Raw genomic sequence first — 20056 nt, 5'->3', positions numbered from 1 at the left:
AAAAAAAAAAAAAAAAGCTGAAAGTCAGGATTACCATTAAAAACTTGAAGATGGGGTAGAGTGTTCAAGAAATGAAAGCCAATCAAATGGGTTTTAAGGCTTCCCAGCATTTCATGTAAGCACAAGACCAAAAAGCTGCCTAAGAGTATTGCTTTTAAAGAATTCAGGTGGCAAGTATGTTTTCATCAGCAATTCTTTATGCCTTCTCCTCCGTAACATATTCTCACAGAGAATGTTCAGTTTGGACGCTTAAAGATGACAAATTGATTTGGCACAATTTTCTTTTAGTTTTTAATACTTAGTCTATAAAAATCATTTATTTATATGCTTATTTTAAGTCATCCTCTTAGATTAGTCTTTGAAAGTGATGCTGTAAGTGAGTGGGTGTTTTGGCTCTTGTGCTTTAAATTCTAACATTTGAACCATTGATGTCACCACTAGAAGTACTTCAGTGAGGTTTAGGGTAACTATGAGCAAATTTTCACAAAATTGTAAGGAGAAAGAATTCTTTTTCCTGTATGCTACTACTGGTCATGTGTTAAAGGACCCAGTCAGAGTGAACGGGTGAATGAACTATCTGGGTGAAATGCCAAAAGGGTAAACTTGTTAAGAAATTTTAATGTAGTGTTTTTTCAGATGATGTTTATCCCTGTTAATGCTCTTTAGTGTCCTCACAAAGCAGACTTAGGTCAGAAAGAGCCTTTATTTCTTATTGTTGTAGCATGTACGTGAATTTAAAGGAGGAGGGCTGGATAAAGAGTCAAATGTCATCAGGCGAGAACAATTAAGAAAATGCTCAAATAAGCATGCACTTATATGAAAAGCTATCTGGACTATTTTTATTACCTTTTAATTATTTATTTTGGAGCGGGCAGTGAAATAAGACAAGATTTTCATGTGTGCCATTCAGTGGGGACTCAGAAGTACTTACATCTGTATGTTATCTCACTCTACCTTTCTCATTTAAGTGATGGGACTCTTTCTTGATCTTTATTTGCCTAAGGGGAGGCTGGGACCCAGAGGGACCAAGAGACTGGACCAATGAGTTAGCATGGAACTGGAGAAGTCACTTCATGATTCAGATGTAGCGTTGGCCCTCTAAGGATGAGCAGTTTTGCTTTGCGCATTCTAGGAAACTTTTCCATATTAGTAGCGTCAGTGGCTATGCCTTAGCTTTTTAAGGATTTAAAAAACTCCTTTTGCCCTTGTTGGAGCTGGTTAGAATGTTACCAGGAATTGCCAATAAAGTAGCCACTACTACTTTGAGTGAAAACTCAAGTGTTTTTCTGTCTCTCTGGCAAAACTGAGGAGAGTTGAGTTTCTAGTGAAGATCTCATGAAGCTCCGGTTGGCCCAATTGCCTGACCTTTCCTGCCTGAGCAGTACAGTTACTTGAGTATCACTTAAAAGCCTTCAGGGTTTAGCTCAACTATAGCATTGAGCAGCTGAGCACAATAGAAAATTGGCTTCATTTTTCACCTTTCATACTCTTTTTTTATCATGGAATTTCATGATTCTAGCTTCTCAGGCACTGTTATACAATTGAGCTGTACAATAAATCTTTGCTCTGAAAAAATAGGCTATGCTCATTGCAACATAGAATAAGCATTTGTTTTTACATCAGTGAATCATTGATGTGTTGATTTATTGTTACCAAAATTTCTGAGAAAGGTATTTCTGTCTAGTCTAGAAGTTGCAGATCCTCTCAAGACAGAAATGCATATTGTTCCTGTCAGCTATTATGTTATGCATTCCACCTACACTCGTTCAGTAGGCAAGGTTGTTTCAAAATATTTTGCCACTAACATATTTCTATTTTCTCAAATTAGAGAAACAAAGATATCATGGTCTTTTGTGAGCTTCACAACCAAGTTATTAGACCTTAGGCTATTCATGTGACTCTGTCTCCATGTTTTGTAACATGAGAAAAATGAACTTTATCCATGGATGATCATAAAGTAATTCACTCTTCTAAGGTCAGTGGAGGGATCTTTTACCCAAATATTGAGAGTATTGATCTCTTTCCTGTTGACTTAGCATGAAAGACAGGGTTAGTGATAGTGCTTGGTGGAGACCACAGGCAAATCTTTTTGGATTCCTATAGAAAAACCTGGAAGTAGAGGATAGCAGTCCTATTCTTTACATCTTTTGGTTCAGATAGTTGAATATATTTGAAGCATCAACACATTTACTCTGAGAGGTAGACTGTAGTTGTGTTGACCATTAAGTCTTCTCCTTGTAAAGAAGGCCAGCCTGGGAGAAGTGAGCCCCTTCCTTTTCATTAGGTAAGTTCATGGACCAGACCTTTTTTTAATTCTATTTGTTAAGCCACAAATTACCTTTCTAACAACCAAATGCAAACAGCTTTGGTCTTTTGTCCTCTTGTTGAGAATTTTCTGATGCCAGTTTGTTCTTTAGAAAAATTTCTTTCTTTCTTATTTTTTTTTTCTAAGAGGCAGGGTCTTATTTTATTACCTCGGTAGAGTGCTGTGGCATCATAGCTCACAGCAACCTGCAACTCCAGCTGGGCTTAGGTGATTCTCTTGCCTCAGCCTCCTGAGTAGCTGGAACTACAGGTGCCTACTACAACACCCTGCTATTTTTTGTTGCAGTTTGGCCAGGGCTGGGTTCAAACCCACCACCCTTGTTCTATGGGGCCGGCACCTTGCCCACTGAGCCATAGGCATCACTGGGAAAAATTTCTTTTCATTTCTTGCATTTAGATATAATTTCACCTTCATACTAAAATCCATAGCTTTCTGAGGCATTGAATAGAATCGGATTTTTACCACCTTCATACTAAAATTCACAGCTTTCTGAGGCATTGAGTATAATCAGATTTTTATTCACCCCCTCTCACGTTGGCATGTCAGTCAGTCAGACTGCAGCATGGACAGGTGGCTCAGTTGCCAGAACCCCCCCCCCCAGTGCGGATAATGTCATAATTACATTAACCGAATGTGAGTTTTTCTGTCTTCATTAAACTTGTTCACCTTCTCTGAAATCCTCATGCTGCACGCTAGCACGGAGCAGCCGTATCCCTCGACCCAGCATGAGTCAGGGGTGCAGCCGCGATACCAGCCGTGAGAGCAGCCGGGATACAAGCCCTGCTCGGGGCTTTCCTCCACTTGGTGAGTACATGCAGGCGCTGACTGAGGAGCAGAGTTCATTCCCCTGCTCCAACTGCTTGTCCAAGACACTGCTAGGTGGAATGACCTGCTTTCCCTCCTCTACTGTCCTTGTGGCTTTCTTCTTTCTTTCCTCTTCCTTAATCACCCTTCGTTGTCCCCCTCTGCATGCTTGAATTTTGGCAACTTCAGTTTTCATATATTAGAGGAAAAAAGCACCACTTCACTCTGTACAGTTGTCGCTGATGACTACTTGCTATCAGGTGCGCCCATCTAGTGGTAATTTCTAAAGAAGGCAGCACTCAGCCAAAGTCAGTTGCTGCTTTGAAATAAAGTTAATTCAAAGCTTAGCCTTACTCATTGAAGTTTTACAATTTACCTCTGATTTTACTAAACATCAGTCTACCTGTGATTTAACTCGAAGAAGAAACAAACATGTAATCATGATAATATTTAGAAAATAAAATGAGTTTTTAGTGTTAATATAGTCCTGCCTATCTTTGAAATGAACACATAATAAGGCTTTTTAGTTATTAAAAACTGTTAATCCCCAGAGGCATATGTCAACACAGACTTTTATGAAAAGGCGTATTTTATATTCTTCAATAATTATTTTTTACTTCCTTGGCATCTTAAGTGCTATACCGATAGAGGTATGTTTTCCTCTTTCAATTTTCACGTGAAGTATGGACTGCAGCAGTCTGTCATTTTGACTGTGATTATGTAACTGGTCTTTGAACTATGTAAATGTCAGTACAGAAGAGGGATGTTAGACCAAAAGCATAACACCTTCATATTTGCCTGTACTTAACTCCTTCAAGTGTCAGACACTTCTTCCAATATCGTTTTTCCCCAATCAATATCCATAGTCAAAATCTAAATATATTTGTTTATGATTCATTGTCCTTTGCGAGGCTCAGGAAAACTGCAAGTAAACAGATGCCAGAGCCTTGCTGAATGGTACCCTTGACTTAGTAAGATGATACCTTATGTGAGGTATTCTGCCTGGTCAGCATGAGCCCTTGAGTAGGGCAGCTTACCTGTGCATGTCAGCTACTCCACAGCAATCTGAAACATTAGAGCAGAATTCTTAATAAATCAGGAGTAGCAGTGAAGTGGTTTTTTTTTGTTTATTTTGTTTTTTTTTCTTCCCTGAATGAACTGGTGATTTTTCCTTTTAAATTAAGGCTGTATAGCTCTGCATCCTTGCTCACTATTTGACCTTATAAACTTCCTACATGAGTAAATAATTCAGGCTGTTAATTGCTTATTTTCTCTCTTAGAAGTAATTCAGTGTTTTTATTTTATATGTGTGCTGGTAGTTTTGATAATTGTCCAAAGAAGCAGTCTTTGTAATCTGGCATCTATTCTTGATGCCAGAGGTCCTAATTCTTGAGGTCCTAATTAAACCCTAAGTAGTTGAGTAAACTTGTTTGTCATGCTAAATGGATCTGCTTAACAGTCTTGGTGGCAATCCAGAATGTTGAAATATGTGATTGCTCCTACCAAGGCAGAAGGTGTGGATCCTAACAAATTCTAGCATCAGCTTGTGTGTTATGCTAGGGTTATATGTCATGTCTTTGAGCTAAATTTTTATACCATGCCTGTTTTTGCTCCTTGGGTTAAACCTGTCCCTAAAACTGATGTCTAGGAAGAACAACTATGTCCATGTGTACCTGCACCATTTGGAGCAATCAAAAGACTAATGCCTCAGTGGTCCCTGTTCACCTTCTGGGGCAGGTATTGTTATCAGTCTTAGGGACATTAAGCCACTTTCTCAAAGTTGTACAGCTAAGTGTAGAGCCAGGGTTAGAATTCATATTTGGCTCAGCGCCTATAGCTCAACCGGCTAAGGCGCCAGCCACGTACACCTAAGGTGGCGGGTTCGAATCCCCAGCCCGGACCCACCAAAACAACAATGACGGCTGCAACCAAAAAATAGCCAGGCGTTGTGGCGGGCGCCTGTGGTCCCAGCTACTTGGGAGGCGGAGGCAGGAGACTCGCTTGAGCCCAGGAGTTGGAGGTTGCTGTGAGCTGTAATGCCACGGCACTCTACCCAGGGGGACAGCTTGAGGCTCTGTCTCAAAAAAAAAAAAAAAAAAGAATTCATATTTAACTTAAAGCCTGGCTCATTTGAAAGTAGTTCTGATAGGCTAATTCATTGGGCTTTTTGTTTGTTTGTTTGTTTGTTTGTTTTTGAAACAGAGTCTCATTTTGTCACCCTGGGTAGAGTGCCATGGCGTCCTTGTAGCTTACAGCAACATCAAACTCTTAGGCTTAAGCAGTCCTCTTGCCTCAGCCTCCCAAGTAGCTGGGACTATCAACATGTGCCACAATGCTCAGCTAGTTTTTCTATTTTTAGTAGAGATAGGATCTCGGTCTTGCTCAGGCTGGAGTTCCATGTTTTATATCTATTCTCGAACATGTATTAAATGGTATATCTGAGGCTTCTGCAGGGTTTGGCATTTAGAGAGCACTCAGGAGATATTTGAGTTTGTGGTTTGCAGGATTGGTATTAGGACCTAGGAATTCAGAGATACATATCAGATGATTGCTGTCCTCAGTGGAGCTAAGGTCTAAAGCGGTGGTTCTCAACCTTCCTAACGCCTCCATGTGTTTTCATTGTTACAAAGGAATCACAACCCACAGGTTAAGAACCGCTGGTAAAGGTTCCCTCTTTATCTCATTTATTTTAATAATCACTTTTCTTACTCCTTTAGGAAATTGATGAGATTACATACTGGTGTATAATCATACATACATGCCTTTGAATCAACTTACATAGCCAACTTTGATTTAAAAAAAGGGGGGAAGAATGAAAACAAATATGTTTTAGTGAATATGTATTGTTCTTAGGTTTGCATTTTTATTACAAGATTGTTTGGGATTATTTTAATGGTATAAATACATATTTATAAGGTTATGGTGATGATTTTTGATGAATTGAAATTAAAGGCTGTGCTGTAAATCAGGCATTGACATAAGCGGTCCTCCTTGGATCCCATCGGTGAGTGTTCACTTGTGTACTCATTGTACACCAGATCTACTCTAGAATACTCTGTTGAAATAGAACCAGAGGACCACTTTATAAGGAACCTACATGTCAGGTATTGCTTAAAACTATTTATAATTTAAACTATCAAGATAGAATACTGATGTGCTTGTACAATATATGTATAGATTGCCTGAGTCTTAAAATGTTTTGCTGACTTCTTTATTAAAGGAATGTGATAATTTTATAATACCTATTTTAGAGATTTATCTTTATATATTTTTATGAATCTTGAGAAAAGGGGAATTTTCTTTTTGCAAGCTGGTGAAAATTTGTCCTTATTGACTAGGTAACTTTTGCTATTTAATAGCACATGTGCTACAGAGATGCACGTTTTGTTAACTGACACGAGCTTAAAAAGTAGATAAAATTATATTGAAGACTTTGAGGCTTGAATATTTTATTACTAAAAATGAGAACATTAATATATGTATGTGATATTCCAGTAGTGTGGATGAAACGTGGCACTGCTCAGCATTACTTTGTAAAATGTGTAAGTTTTCTGTGGCTTAATCACCATGAATTTTTCAGAGTAATGAATGGAAGTAAATTATCTTTTGTTTTTCCTGAGGTGAAGAGAAGCTATATATGGCATGAATCTGTGGTCAATAAGTCACTGTTTTCAACCAAGTCTTTATTACGTAATTATTTCCAAAAGTTATTCTCCCGCCACATGAGGATAGAGTTTGGTGTTTCTCATGTTGACGAATTAATATACTTAATATGAATACTTGCTAATAAAATTATTTTTTAATGTCTAGTTGCATATTAGAGTTTGCTCTTAACCATTAATGCTACCACCAGCACCACCACCACTACTAACCAGTGTTTTAAGTGTTTCTGTATGATCTCTCTTAATACTCTCAATAACTCACAAGAGGTAGGTACCATTATTAGCACCATTTTACAGATGAAGAAACTGAGACACAGAGAAGTTTAATACTTTGCCTAAGGTCCTATAGCTAGTTGTGATCAAACCAAGATTTATAGTTATATTACCAAGCTGGTGCTCATAACTGGACTATAGCTGTTTCTTATCATTAAACTTACGACAACTAAATTTCCAGCAGTTAAACAAGTACATTAATAAACACAGGATATTTGTGCAACAAAACATTTTGACTGGAGAAAATGGAATTCCAGTTTTTGAGCCCCCTTCTGTGATTTCATTCTATTTCTGTTGAAATAGCATTATGAACTTCTATGCTTTTGTTTTTGGTGCATGGTTGCATATGCATCACATACTGATGAAACATCTCGTGAGCTGAGTTAATAATCCATCTTTTTGCTGTTCCACTCGGGGCTGTAGAAGGTGCTCTGTGACTCCTGATGTTCTTCATGTTGCACATTTCCATACTGGCTGATGGAGGCTTCATGGCGTGACTGTAAACCTGGAGTCTGAGTTGGTTGATGCACACTTAGTTTGGAGCACCTTAAAGAGTGCCCTCGTTGTGCCTGTGTGTTAATAGCTGTGTGAGAGCCAGCTGGCTACTGTGGAGTTGGGGTTGGCACTTGCTGTTCATTCATATCCGGCACCATTTCTTTCCATGAGAAAACGTGGCCTTGTTGGTAGTAGTCCTTGCATTTCCTTTGGATTGTGGCATTTTCTGTCTTGGGTACTTCCGTGTTAATCCTGTGGGTGTTGCCGTTCCTTTTACCTACAGCCTCTCGACGTCATTCCAGGTCCACTAGTGCTCTCTCCACTGCTGAATCTGTTGGGCAGTCAGGTGAACAAGTGCTAACTGCATGACTCGGCTTCTTCATATGTTCTAGTTTCACACCCATGTTAACATTTGTTTTCATCTGTGTCAGCTAGCACTTGGCATGTTTGCACCTCATATTTTCCTTTACCCAATGTGCTTTTATTTTTTTAAGTTGTTGAATGTTTATAGTTCTGTTAATAGGCCATAGATGCTTTATAGCCTGTTTGGCAATGTCATTTCTCCAGTGTTCATATTTATGTTAAAAAAAAAAAATTGGGAAGCACTTCTTCCCTTTCTGCCACTCCCTCCCCCGGAAAACAACAACCAAAACTAGGTATCATGTAGGGTCCTGTGGGGAAAGGAGATAGGTAGATCATCTGACAGTATTTTATCTCCAAAGTCTTCACTCCTAGTTAACTATCAAATACTAATGCCAGTAACTACTGTCAAGTTCAAATTATTGTGAGGTACTATTTAGTTACTATCATTCCAAATTGTAGCACACATTATTTTCATATGTATGAAAATATATGTATTTTTCTAAAACTTTTATAGGAAAACAGGATCAAGATTCAGGTTATCAGGTCCAGGCCAAACATAGCCTTTGCAGCCTGCAGACCTCAGACCTCCTGTCTCAGCTCCATTTAAGAAAATCCTAAATCCACTGGTTAGCCACAGTGGCAAAAAGTAAGCATATGATAATGCATCAGTCTGCCAGATTTATCTAGCATTTTTATATGCTAATAGTATATATAGAGTTATATACTACTAACTACAGCTTCCTCACGTGAATTTGTTACCAATTCAGCCAGCTGTACATTTTAGCTGTGTATGTTCTGAGTAAGTACATTCTCCTGAAGATTATGAGTCACACTGAAGGCACAGTCATGTGTATCCATCTCTTGGAAAATTGAGCTTCATGATAGTATAAGAGCAGTGAGAATATATGTTAGAACAGATTTTAGTCTGGCAAAAACAAAAAGTTCATTAATTTTGCTTAGATCCAGATACACATTTCCCCTTAAGATATAAAATTCTAATTGTCTACTATGTGTTTCAAATGATCTGCAGTCACTGTGTATGGTAAAACTGTACGTATCTGGGAAGCAAAGATTAATTGCATTGTTTATATAGTTTTAATTTTGTGTTTGAAAAATCAGTATTATCCTTGGAGCAAGAATTGCTGGCATGAGATCTTTTTTTAAAAATTTTTTTAGGTTCCGTTTTATTTAAGTTTATGCTGGATAATTTTTAAATGGCTTATAACTGAATTACTTTCATTCTGTTACTCATAAATCTACTATCTACCCTTTTTTAATGGAAGAAAAGATGAACAAGATCATCTTTAACCATGTGCACAGAAAATCTCACCTATTTCATATTTCAACTGATAAGTATATATATAGAGAGAGATGTAATCATTATTGTGGTCTTTTTTAGTTTAGATGGCATACTAAATTAACCTATCAAACGTAATGGCTAACAAGACATTTGGAATGATCAGCAAATGCATTAAAAAAGGGGATAGTATAACATAAAATTTTTGTTTCTTTATAAAAATTCATGATTGTATAACTCTTGACTAGCAGTGTTTAAATTTTTTTCCCTCTCTGTGGTGGTGGAAGGTGTAATGTTTTGAAATTGACATTTTTAAAATACCAAATAATACTTTACTTTTAAAGATCACCACTTTCGCAGGTGATGTCTTGTTACATATCCAATATTTTACATACATCATTTTATAGGAAAGAGTAGTAAATTAGACACTAGCTTCCCTTTTATTCTAAATGCTTCTAGAATATTGCTAATATAGAGATCTCCCTTGTCCAAACAGTCATATTTGTTAGCATAGAGAAAATATTTTTATCTAAACATTTTTCTTCCAAAGGTTGTTATACATTAGAATTTTAAATAAGACACTTTCTACTAATAGATAGTATAACAGACTTACAAAGTATAACTTACACAGGTGCTGTCCTGTTATAATCTTAATTTCCAGCACTTCTTAAGGAAGGCTGGTCAGCTAACTTAAAAAGTGAGTCTTTGTTTCCATAGTATTTATTTTACAAGCTTAAAATCGTCATTTGAACTAAAATTTACTTTCAGATATTTGGATTCTTTTCATTTTGTTCATCTGTTTAAAGACTATCCTTGAAAAATCCTTTGAGCAGTGAAAGTACTGGATTTTTATGGTGGTGAAGAATTTTAACAAATTAATTTTAAATAATCTTTGCTGGCATAAGCATCACTATGAACAGGTATCTAAAAATACTTGAGCTTGATTAATAACCAACAGTAATGGCACTAGTAAACATTTGCACAGAGATCAATTTAATACATTTGTTTCAAATTTTAACTTTCTATTACATAGCTTTAGAACACATTTATCAAACCCTGAAGCTTTCTAATTAGTTTGAACAAATGTTGAGGCTACCAGAGGAAAGATAAATAGATTAAAAGATTGACTCATAGCCCTTCTATAATAAGTTACCGCCCTCTCTCATCTCAGAACTTTTCAGTAATAAAATACCATGTTCAAACAATTTCACTTGACAGAATACTTTGTGACAAGATAGCATTAAATGTGAACAACTTAACCTCTACCACTGGTACACAAGTCAAGTGTAGTTTAAATTGACTAGAGATTTTTCAGTGCCTCTGTCTACTTAGTGGGAAGAAGCGGGAGTCCTTGCAAAGAACTGAGAAAATCTGAATTAAAGTGACACATCTCTTGTTTTTGTTTTTTAAATAGAACGATTTGGGCTTGGCCAGCCAGGAAGAATGCCTGGTTCTGTGAATGCCTTGCGAGTGTTGAGCACAAGCACAGATCTTGAAGCTGCTGTTGCTGATGCTTTGGTAAGAGGCACAGTATGTACACAGTCTCCCTGAGTAATCATCGGCATTGCTCTCTGTCTGAACAGAAATCAAGGGAACTGAACAGGAATCAAGTTACTGAATCACCTTTGACACTCTTTAAAATTGTGTAACTATAGGGTATACATTTATATTATTGTTTTCTTCAGTATTTACCTCTGTGCACACATAAATGAAAATTGGCTTTACAGAAAATATCAGCATCAAATATTTCTCATCTGTGTTCTGTACTATCAAGATTTTGACGACAGAGAGCTTTTCAGATGTCATTGAGCTTTTTTTCTTTGTAACCACAGTTTTTTAAATAGCATTTCCTGTTTTCTACTTTTGTGTTTCTTACTTTATAGACTTTCATGGCATTTTATTATAACAATAAGTAATAGAGTTTAAGGTTTGTAAATCTTGGATTAATTCTATTACCTCACATATGGGTCCTTATGATTTTATTTGTTTTGTTTTGTTTTTTTTTTTTTGAGAAAATGAGTCCTTAAGTCATTTAAGAAAAGTTTCTAAACGTTAAGGTTAAGTCTTCCAGGATGTGAAACACCGGCAGAGTATGTTTTTGCATCATTAAAATATAGTATCTAAACAGCACAGAACAACTGCAGGTCCTTTGATTTGGGCCTGTACGAAAAACTTTTTCATTAATTGCCTTGTGGTCAAATTGCTTTTTAAAGAAGAATTTCAGCTACTGATAAGACGGTCATCTTGCATACTTTGGTATATACGCTCAGCATTTGGATTAAATATTCTTTAGAATTTTCTTATTCGTGGCCTTGCTTCTGCTGTTTTAAGATTTATTCTTTAAGAAGGGAAAAAATGGCTCGGCGCCTATAGCTCAACCGGCTAAGGCACCAGCCACGTACACCTAAGGTGGCAGGTTCGAATCCCCAGCCCGGACCCGCCAAACAACAATGACAGCTGTAACCAAAAAATAGCCGGGCGCTGTGGCGGGCGCCTGTGATCCCAGCTACTTGGGAGGCTGAGGCAGGAGACTCGCTTGAGCCCAGGAGTTGGAGGTTGCTGTGAGCTGTAATGCCACGGCACTCTACCCAGGGGGACAGCTTGAGGCTCTGTCTCAAAAGAAAAACAAACAAACAAAGAAGGGAAAAAGTATATAATATACCACTTCAAACCCTGAAGTTTTTATTTTTAATCCAACCATATTTCATCTGATCAACATTTTATAGTCTGTGACTACTGTGATTCCAGCTTTTCATTCCTCCATTTCCCCTCATTTATTCTTGCTCCATCAGAGTACTTTGACAAGTGTCTATGAGCAAGCAGTGTGCTGCTCCACAATGCTTTCCCTGGAGGCCGGCTGCCCAGCCAGCTCTATTTCTCAGCCGTTTATGTATAAGGACTTTTTTCTGGCCAGTACTAGAGTTCAGGATAATTATTCTAACTGAGGCTTTAATGTAAGAGTCAAGAGTTGGAACAGATTTCTTTGATGCTGTTTCTCCTTCCAAGTTGCAAGAATCTTTTATTTATTCAGAGACCCTAGGAAGTGGAGGTCACAGGGGTGGGAAATAATGGATATGACCCCCTTCGATAAATGGAACATCCCGTTAGGGCAGGGGGATTTCTTAGATCTTCAAAGAACTGGGCAAAGGGCTGTGTAGGACTTGAGACTGAGCTTTGGCTTAACTTGACTCGAGCTTTTTTCCCTCTAGCCCCTGTTGCGTTCATGCTGCCGTGCTGCTCTTGTTACTTTTGTACAACCATGTGATCTCTCCTGGGGGTCTGCTTCAGAAGAGAGAATGCAGGAATGGTGGAGAATCTTTGCCACACCAGATAGGCACCTCAGGGGCAAGACAGAGTGTCTCAGAGGAATAGATAGTAGAACGAACAGTGACTTTAGAGATGTGCCTCACTGGTATGGGAAGAGTTCTAGCAAAGAATTACATACAGCAAATACCAGAGGCTTTACGAGAGGCTGTAGGAGGGTTAGAAAGTGGCCTTTTTGAAAGCATTCTTTATTATTATTCGCTTGATATGAAATGCTTGCTAACCTGTGTTTTAGTTTGCTGAGATACGTTTTGCTGTACACTTTTGTTGCAAGAACAATCCCAACATATGCTTCTGACATAATTCTCTATGCTTTTTCCCCATCCTTCAATATTTTCCTGCCTACAGCTATTAGGAGACTCCAGGAGCAAGGTACCAGTGCTTTAACTTTTGTTTTTCAACTTTATTTCTTCTGTTGCAAGTATATTTCTTTTAGAAGCTAGTGAAAGTGAAAAACGTAGTATAGCGTAGTACAATCTAGAAATTTTGGTCTGAAGTATGATTTGTTGGATCATAATGATTTGGCATCATTTCGACTTTGTTAGTGACGGAGTCATTCACCTTTCACATACATCTATTTTAGTATTTATTTTGAATGTCAAGCTCTGCTACTTCTTCTAGTAGTGTTTCATTTTAGTGACTCAGTCTGGGCCCATTGTTTTGTTGTCATGATTTCATGAATGGATTTATCAAAATTTTTCTTACTTTAGGAATCTGGTTTATGTATAAATAGATCATGTGTATGTGTATTAATAAATTATATGATGATCATATAATTTATCACACGAACAAAAAGCTCTGAGAGTGAAAGAGGGATGCTATCAGTGACTATGCTGGAACAGTAGCCATTAGCAGAATAGTCCTGAGCAAGTTGGGATTAATAATAATAAGCTGTATTATTAGAGAATTGTATGGTTTAAGACAATGACCATTAGTTTTTCTTTTAGAAATATTTTATCAATTTTATTAATTTTCTATAGTTGTTGGTATATCATCTTTTATATTCAGTGTAAGAGAAACAAAGTCTGCTTTAAAAGAAGACTATTTGTGTTCAAAACTTTGTCTTTAGTGAAAGTGGCCCAGATAATTTAAGAATTTCTTGACGTACGATACTTCTGCCACTGACATTTCAAGTTTAAATTTTCTTAAGGAAACATGAATATTCAAACAAATTTCCCGTATACCATGCCCAAGATATATTGCTTTTTACTGGGAAGGGTCTGGCGGGTACAGACACTTAAATCATATCAGGGGCTGGGCTGGATTATTTAACCTATTTCATTTCATTCTCACAGCAGGCCTGTGTGATAGGTTTAATTATTTTTGTCTGCAACATGGGGAAAGTAAAGCAGAAAGCTTAGGAGGCTTTCAGAAGTCATACAGCCAGTCAGCCGTGCACTGGGATTGCACCCATGTGTCGTCTTGTGAAGTGCACACATGTTCTAGAGGCCGTCATGCTCTTTCTCTGTCTGCTACAGAATGCTGTGCTTACTTATTTTACCTACTGGAAGACTGCGTTTCTCTTTTTATGTCCCTAACCTATAAGCACAGGAGAAGGTGTGAGTGCATGTGTGTGTGTGTGTGTGTCTTTTTATGTTTAACTATTTGTTGTTGATTTGTTTGGTATGACTCATGGTCATTTCACCTTTCCATTTTTTCCTCAATCACCCCCATTCCTCATTGGATCTGTCAGAAGAAGCCTGTGAGGAGGAGATATGAGCCGTATGGGATGTATTCTGACGATGATGCCAACAGTGATGCCTCGAGTGTTTGCTCTGAGCGCTCATATGGCTCCCGGAGTGGTGGCATTCCCCATTATCTGCGGCAGGCCGAGGATGTAGCAGAAGTTCTCAACCACTGTGCTAGTTCAAACTGGTCAGAAAGGAAAGAAGGGCTTCTGGGCCTGCAGAACTTACTGAAGAGCCAAAGAACACTGAGGTGAGGACAAGAGTAAGGATGGGAGCTAAGTTTGAGTCCCATATTGTATTCATCAGGAGCTTCAAAGGGCTGCCTCATTTGTGGAGTCCTTACAAAGCTCCAGTTGTCGGGGAGTCTTTGTCCTTCAGAGGCTCTGAAGTACCTGGCAAATATTCTGTAATCTATTGGATTTCTAAAACTTTTGGTTCCCTTATGTTTTACATGTGTCCGGTAGATGTTATTTGAGAAATCTTGGTATAGTTTGCAATTCAGGTAAAAAAATAAAACAAGTCTGTTGGTTAGTATGGCTCATTATACTTCAGATCCTGGAGATGGTATCACTCTCAGTCTAAAAAGTAGTAATACTCATATATATATATATACTACTTACATGGCTTATCAGTGTGCCTAGTAAAGAGAATAAAATGGAGCACTTCAGAATCGTAACCGCATTATCTCAAGATTTTTTTTCTGTTTCTGTTTCATAAATTTTCTGAAATGAGCATGTATTATTACATATACCAAAAAAAGTATGTGTTTGTACCATATCTCATCAAATCTAAGTTTTCATTGACCACCATTATTTTATATGTGTATCTCTCTAATAATAAATGTTGTTTATCAAACCATGAAATACTAACAAGCTATTGATTATAAGATTAATCTCAATTAAGGAGATATTAAAACATGAAAAAAGAAATGTGAATGAGAAATGAGGAATGGGTAACTAAGAATACGTAAATATAGTTCCATCTTTTGGATCACTTTTTTAAGCTACATTGTGACACTGGAGAAGCGTATGGCCTTAGATAGCAGTCCCTGGGTTCTGTAAAGCTGAGCGAGCACTGGCTGATGAACCACTTGGGCTCCAGGTACACTCTCTGGTCAGTCTGAGTCCACCTCCTGTGTCCACACCTGCCTCATAATTATTCCATCTGCTCATGAAGATGATGTGAGAGGTTTTGTCATACCTCTGAAGGGAAGACATCCTACAATATTTCACTGATCTATCAGAAACAGAGTATGTCTTCTAGAGATTGTTCTTCAAAAATCTATTTGATCCTGGTCTCATTTTCTAGATTCTTCATGTTCACTAAGTATCCATTTAATAATCTCTAGAAATCTGTTGATCAGCATTGGTGTAATCTAGGTTGTGTTGTAAACATTATCAAGGGATCATTGAGCCAACTTTTCATCTGCATACGAAGGGATTACTCAGAGTAATTTGGAAAAAAGAGGCCTTTTCTTTCAATCCTTGAAGTAAAAATGGGACTTGATAGTCAAGGATCTGAAAAGGCAAAGAGCAGCCATATATTGTGCCTGCGTGTCGAGCCAGCTACTTGGGTGAAGATGGGAGGATGACTTGAGCCGGGGAGTTCAAGACTGCAGTGAGCTATGATCATGCCACTGTATTCTAGCCTCCACGAAAGCAAAAAGACCCTGTCTCTTTTGAAAGACAAAGAGCACCAATTTGAAATGAGCGTTTGTTTTGTCCCAGGTCCAGTAGTAGGCATGGAGTATTATCTTTTTAATCCTCTCAGCAGCCATGTGACGTTGCACTTATCCTGTTCTACCAGTAAGAAAATAGAGGCCTAAAGATAGGAGAGTATTTTGTTGTAGGAGAATTGAGGTTAAAACCCAGGTCTGTCTGAGACATGCTATTTTAGTTTATTCTGCGGTTGGTGGAAAACATTGGGGATAAAATGAAGGGGTTTAGGTTCATGGCTTGGTCACTTCCAGCTGTGTGAGCTTGGGTGAATCACTCTTCTCAATTTCTTCATCTTAAATTGAGGGCAAATACATGGTTTTATATTTCTGTTTAATCATGAATTAAATAAGAATTCATTTATAAAGAAACTTTGTTACATAGATACAGACTATATAAAAGTAGTTGATAGAAACAAAAGGATTTTTCAGAGTGAAGCCATAACTAATTGCAGTGCTGACTTAACTAAATTTTAAATTCATTGATTTACATTTTATTTCCTCTAGTCGAGTAGAATTGAAAAGATTGTGTGAGATCTTCACCCGGATGTTTGCTGACCCACACAGCAAGGTGAGCCTGGGAGTCAAGCCTCACTTACCTCCATCTGCATGTCTGTGTGAGCCGCATAATCCACTACCCGAGACTGAGGGATTTCTTGTAATGCAGCTGGCACCTTACAGATTTAACACTAGTATCAGCAGTAGTATGTTATATCTTTTAAAAGTGTTGTTCTTAGAAACCACTGAAGTTTCTGAGAATGTACAAAACTTGAAGTTAAGTAATTGTGCTTCACATAAGAGTTACCATGGAGAGAATCAGATAAAGTCTTCCATTCAGCAAATAGGTTTGTGTGCCTCCTGTTAGCCAAACGGTGGGCTAGGTGCTAGAATATAAGATTGTATTATATAATATAGTGCATTTTTTTTAAGTTGCAGTGGTGAAGAATATAAATATACAATTTTTTTTTTGGTAGAATATATTGTCCTTAAACCAGATAGAAAAGTAGAAGTATTTATTTAATGGACTTATTGAAAAACTAGGTTTAGTTATTTCTCAAAATAGAATTTTGTTGTTCCCAAGAACTTGCCGGATGGTGATCACATAGCTGGTGCCCATACTTAAAGGGAACCCTGACGTGGGGACTGCCTTTTTGACAGTAGAGTCTTCGCTTAGACGGAAGTACCCATGAGTAGGGGACAAGGCTCTTTCTTTAGGGGTGGTGCTGACAGAAGGACTGTTTACAAAAGTGCATTTGGAGTCTAGATTTTATATAAATAAATTGGGAGGAAGCCTTTAAAGCTGTTAGATTAATTTTAAGGGAAGAAAGGGAGAGAATGAAGAAATAGAGAAAGTTGAAATGTAAAGGACAGAGACTGAATGTGGAAACTGATAGAACTTTAAATCAGCAGAAGCAAATCTTAAATGCTGATTAGCAGAATTAACTATATTACACTACAGTTTTCGTAGTAAATAAAGACAGTCTCTTTCAAGTCTTGCTGGGAGAAAGAAACCTGTGAACGTGTGAGGCTCAGGGAGTCCAGCTAGTTATTGTCCTCTTCCTTCTTTTCCTGTCTTTGCTTCCTCATAGGAATTGTTTTTGTTGAAACAAAGTCTCACTCTCTAAAGCACCATGGTGTCAGCCTACCTCACTGCAACTTCAAATTCCTGGGTTTAAGCAATCCTTCTGCTTCAACCTCCTGAGTAGCTGGGACTACAGGTGCCCACCACAACACATAGCTAAATTTTCTACTTTTAGTGGAGACTAGGACTCGCTCTTGCTCAGGCTGGTCTCGAACTCCTGAGCTCAAGGGATCCTCCTGTCTGATCCTCCTGTCTTGGCCTCCCAGAGTGCTAGGATTACAGGTGTGAGCCACGAGGCCCGACCAGGAATTGTCTTTGAAATGTCAAACAGCAGCCTATCCTTTCACCCACTCACTCATTCAACATTGACTGAGCACCAGATCTGAGCTAGGTATATAGAACCCAAGATAAGTCCCTTGCCTTTTGAGATGCCCCTCACTGTACTTCTTACTCAGTGTGAGTCTTTTTTTTGAGACAGAGCCGCAAGCTGTCCCCCTGGGTAGAGTGCTGTGGCATCACAGCTCACAGCAACCTCCAACTGCTGGGCTCAAGCGAGTCTCCTGCCTCAGCTTCCCAAGTAGCTGGGACTACAGGCACCCACCACAACTCCCGGCTACTTTTTTTTTTTTTTTTTTTTGGTTGCAGCCATCATTGTTGTTTGGCGGCCCGGGCTGGATTCAAACCTACCACCTTAGGTGTATGTGGCTAGTGCCTTAGCCACTTGAGCCACAGCGCCAAGCCCTCAGTGTGAGTCTTAAAGCATGTCTTTTATTTCCCTTCTCTCCCCTCCCCTTCCCTTTTTTCTTTTCTTTTCTTGAGATGGTCTTACTCTGTTGCCCAGGCTAGAGTACCAAATAGCTGGGACAATAGGCACCCACCATAATGCCTGGCTAATTTTTCTATTTTTAGTAGAGATCAGTCTTGGCTCTTGCTCAGGCTGGTCTTGGCCTCCCAGAGTGCTAGGATTATAGACATGAGCCACTGCACCTGGCCAAAACTGTCTTAACATTCCTGTTATGGGCGGGGCATGGTGGCTCACACCTATAAGAGAATTACTTGAGTCCCAGAGTTGGAGGCTGCAGTGAGCTATGATTGGGCCATCACACTTCAGCCTAGGTGAAGAAAGAAGGCATGTCTAGAAAGAAGAAAAAGAAATTCCTGTTATGGCTGTCAGCCTCACAAGGTTAACATTAACAGTAGTAATAAAAGGCATGGTGCCTGTAGCACAGTGGTTACGGCGCCAGCCACGTACACCGAGGCTGGCGGGTTCAAACCTGGCCCAGGCCAGCTAAACAATGACAACTGCAACAAAAAATAGCTGGGCATTGTGGTGGGCGCCTGTAGTTCCAGCTACTTGGGAGGCTGAGGCAAGAGAATCACTTAAGCCCAAGAGTTGAGGTTGCTGTGAGCTATGACAGCACAGCACTCTACTGGGGTGACAAAGTGAGATGCTGTCTCAAAAAAAAAAAAAGTAATAAAAATCCAAGAATGAATTTCACGTAGAAATACAAAGATGTAATTACCAAGATTTTTCCTTCAGATAGTGTTAGATTTAGAACATAAAGCATAAGATTCGTAAAATTTAACATAAGAGATATTAGATGGTTTAGAACATTGATGGAATTTCTGTTACCTGTCACCTCTAGATTGCTGATTCAGAAGCAGAATGTGAGGATAAAGAAGGAAATATGTTTCCATCAGAAGGCTCTTGTACAGTGAGTTTGGAGGTCTCAGTATAGTCAATGTTTGTTAGCTACCTGTAATCTAGGCTAGGAATCCCACAGCCAGGGGTGCTTTTCCTGAGCTATCTCGGAGGAGACCTCTAGTGGTGTATAGTTGCTGGGTTGCCCCAGTAGAAGTCTCATTAACAAGGCAGAGGACATACAGTGTTATTTATCTTTCTGTAATTGATTTAGAGCTATTCCATTGTGGACTCTGTTTCACATTAGGTAGCAGGATTGAGTACACAACAGAGTAATCCTTACATCAGTATTTTTTATGCTAAGTCATAATCTTTTATTACTTTATATCAAAATAACCGACATAAAAAGTTACAGCTACACAATAGTGAGTAGGATTTTTCCCTCATCCTATAATAATTTTTAAAGGTTAGATAAAGAATAAGAGGACTATAAAATTAGAACAATTAAGAGGTTGGATTTTTTTTCTTTTTTTTAAAGAAAGAGAAACCTTCAGGAGTAAACTCAGAAAAGTTAATTTCACTCTGTACTGACTTTTAAAGGCTTATGTTGAGGGGGAGTAGAGAATATTTTTATCAGTTTCTAGCCCTTTCAGTTTTCTTTTTTAAAGAAACTGCATGAAAATGGTATTAATTCACTGTGGACTAACATGGAATTTGTTCTGTTGCATGGCCTGGTTTGCGGTGGAATTCACAACAGAGAGTAAGTGGCAATCCTTTATCTATTTTCTGTAATACTTTTACTTTCTATACATGAGTAGTGTTAACCTAAGTTATGAGAGCCTGAGCAAAGCTAGCATGGACATTATTTTTTTTTTTTTTTTTTTTT

The 20056-nt window shown here is 38.3% G+C and overlaps 1 protein-coding gene across 1 annotated transcript in view; it reads left to right on the top strand.

Moving 5' to 3' along the window:
* CLASP1 (cytoplasmic linker associated protein 1) overlaps positions 1-20056 on the top strand; it is a 303536-nt gene that overhangs the window by 209562 nt on the left and 73918 nt on the right. The window contains exons 23-27 of the mRNA XM_023514808.1: positions 10635-10738; positions 12893-12916; positions 14238-14482; positions 16454-16650; positions 19478-19502. Coding sequence (XP_023370576.1) covers positions 10635-10738; positions 12893-12916; positions 14238-14482; positions 16454-16650; positions 19478-19502 — 595 coding nt within the window. The remainder of the gene's footprint in view (positions 1-10634; positions 10739-12892; positions 12917-14237; positions 14483-16453; positions 16651-19477; positions 19503-20056) is intronic.

This window comes from Otolemur garnettii, unplaced genomic scaffold, assembly GCF_000181295.1.
Source record: "Otolemur garnettii isolate 467f Iridium unplaced genomic scaffold, OtoGar3 scaffold00059, whole genome shotgun sequence".
NCBI lineage: Eukaryota > Metazoa > Chordata > Mammalia > Primates > Galagidae > Otolemur > Otolemur garnettii.
Note: the sequence above shows the minus strand (reverse complement) of the source record. Positions and strands in the feature narration are given on the sequence as shown.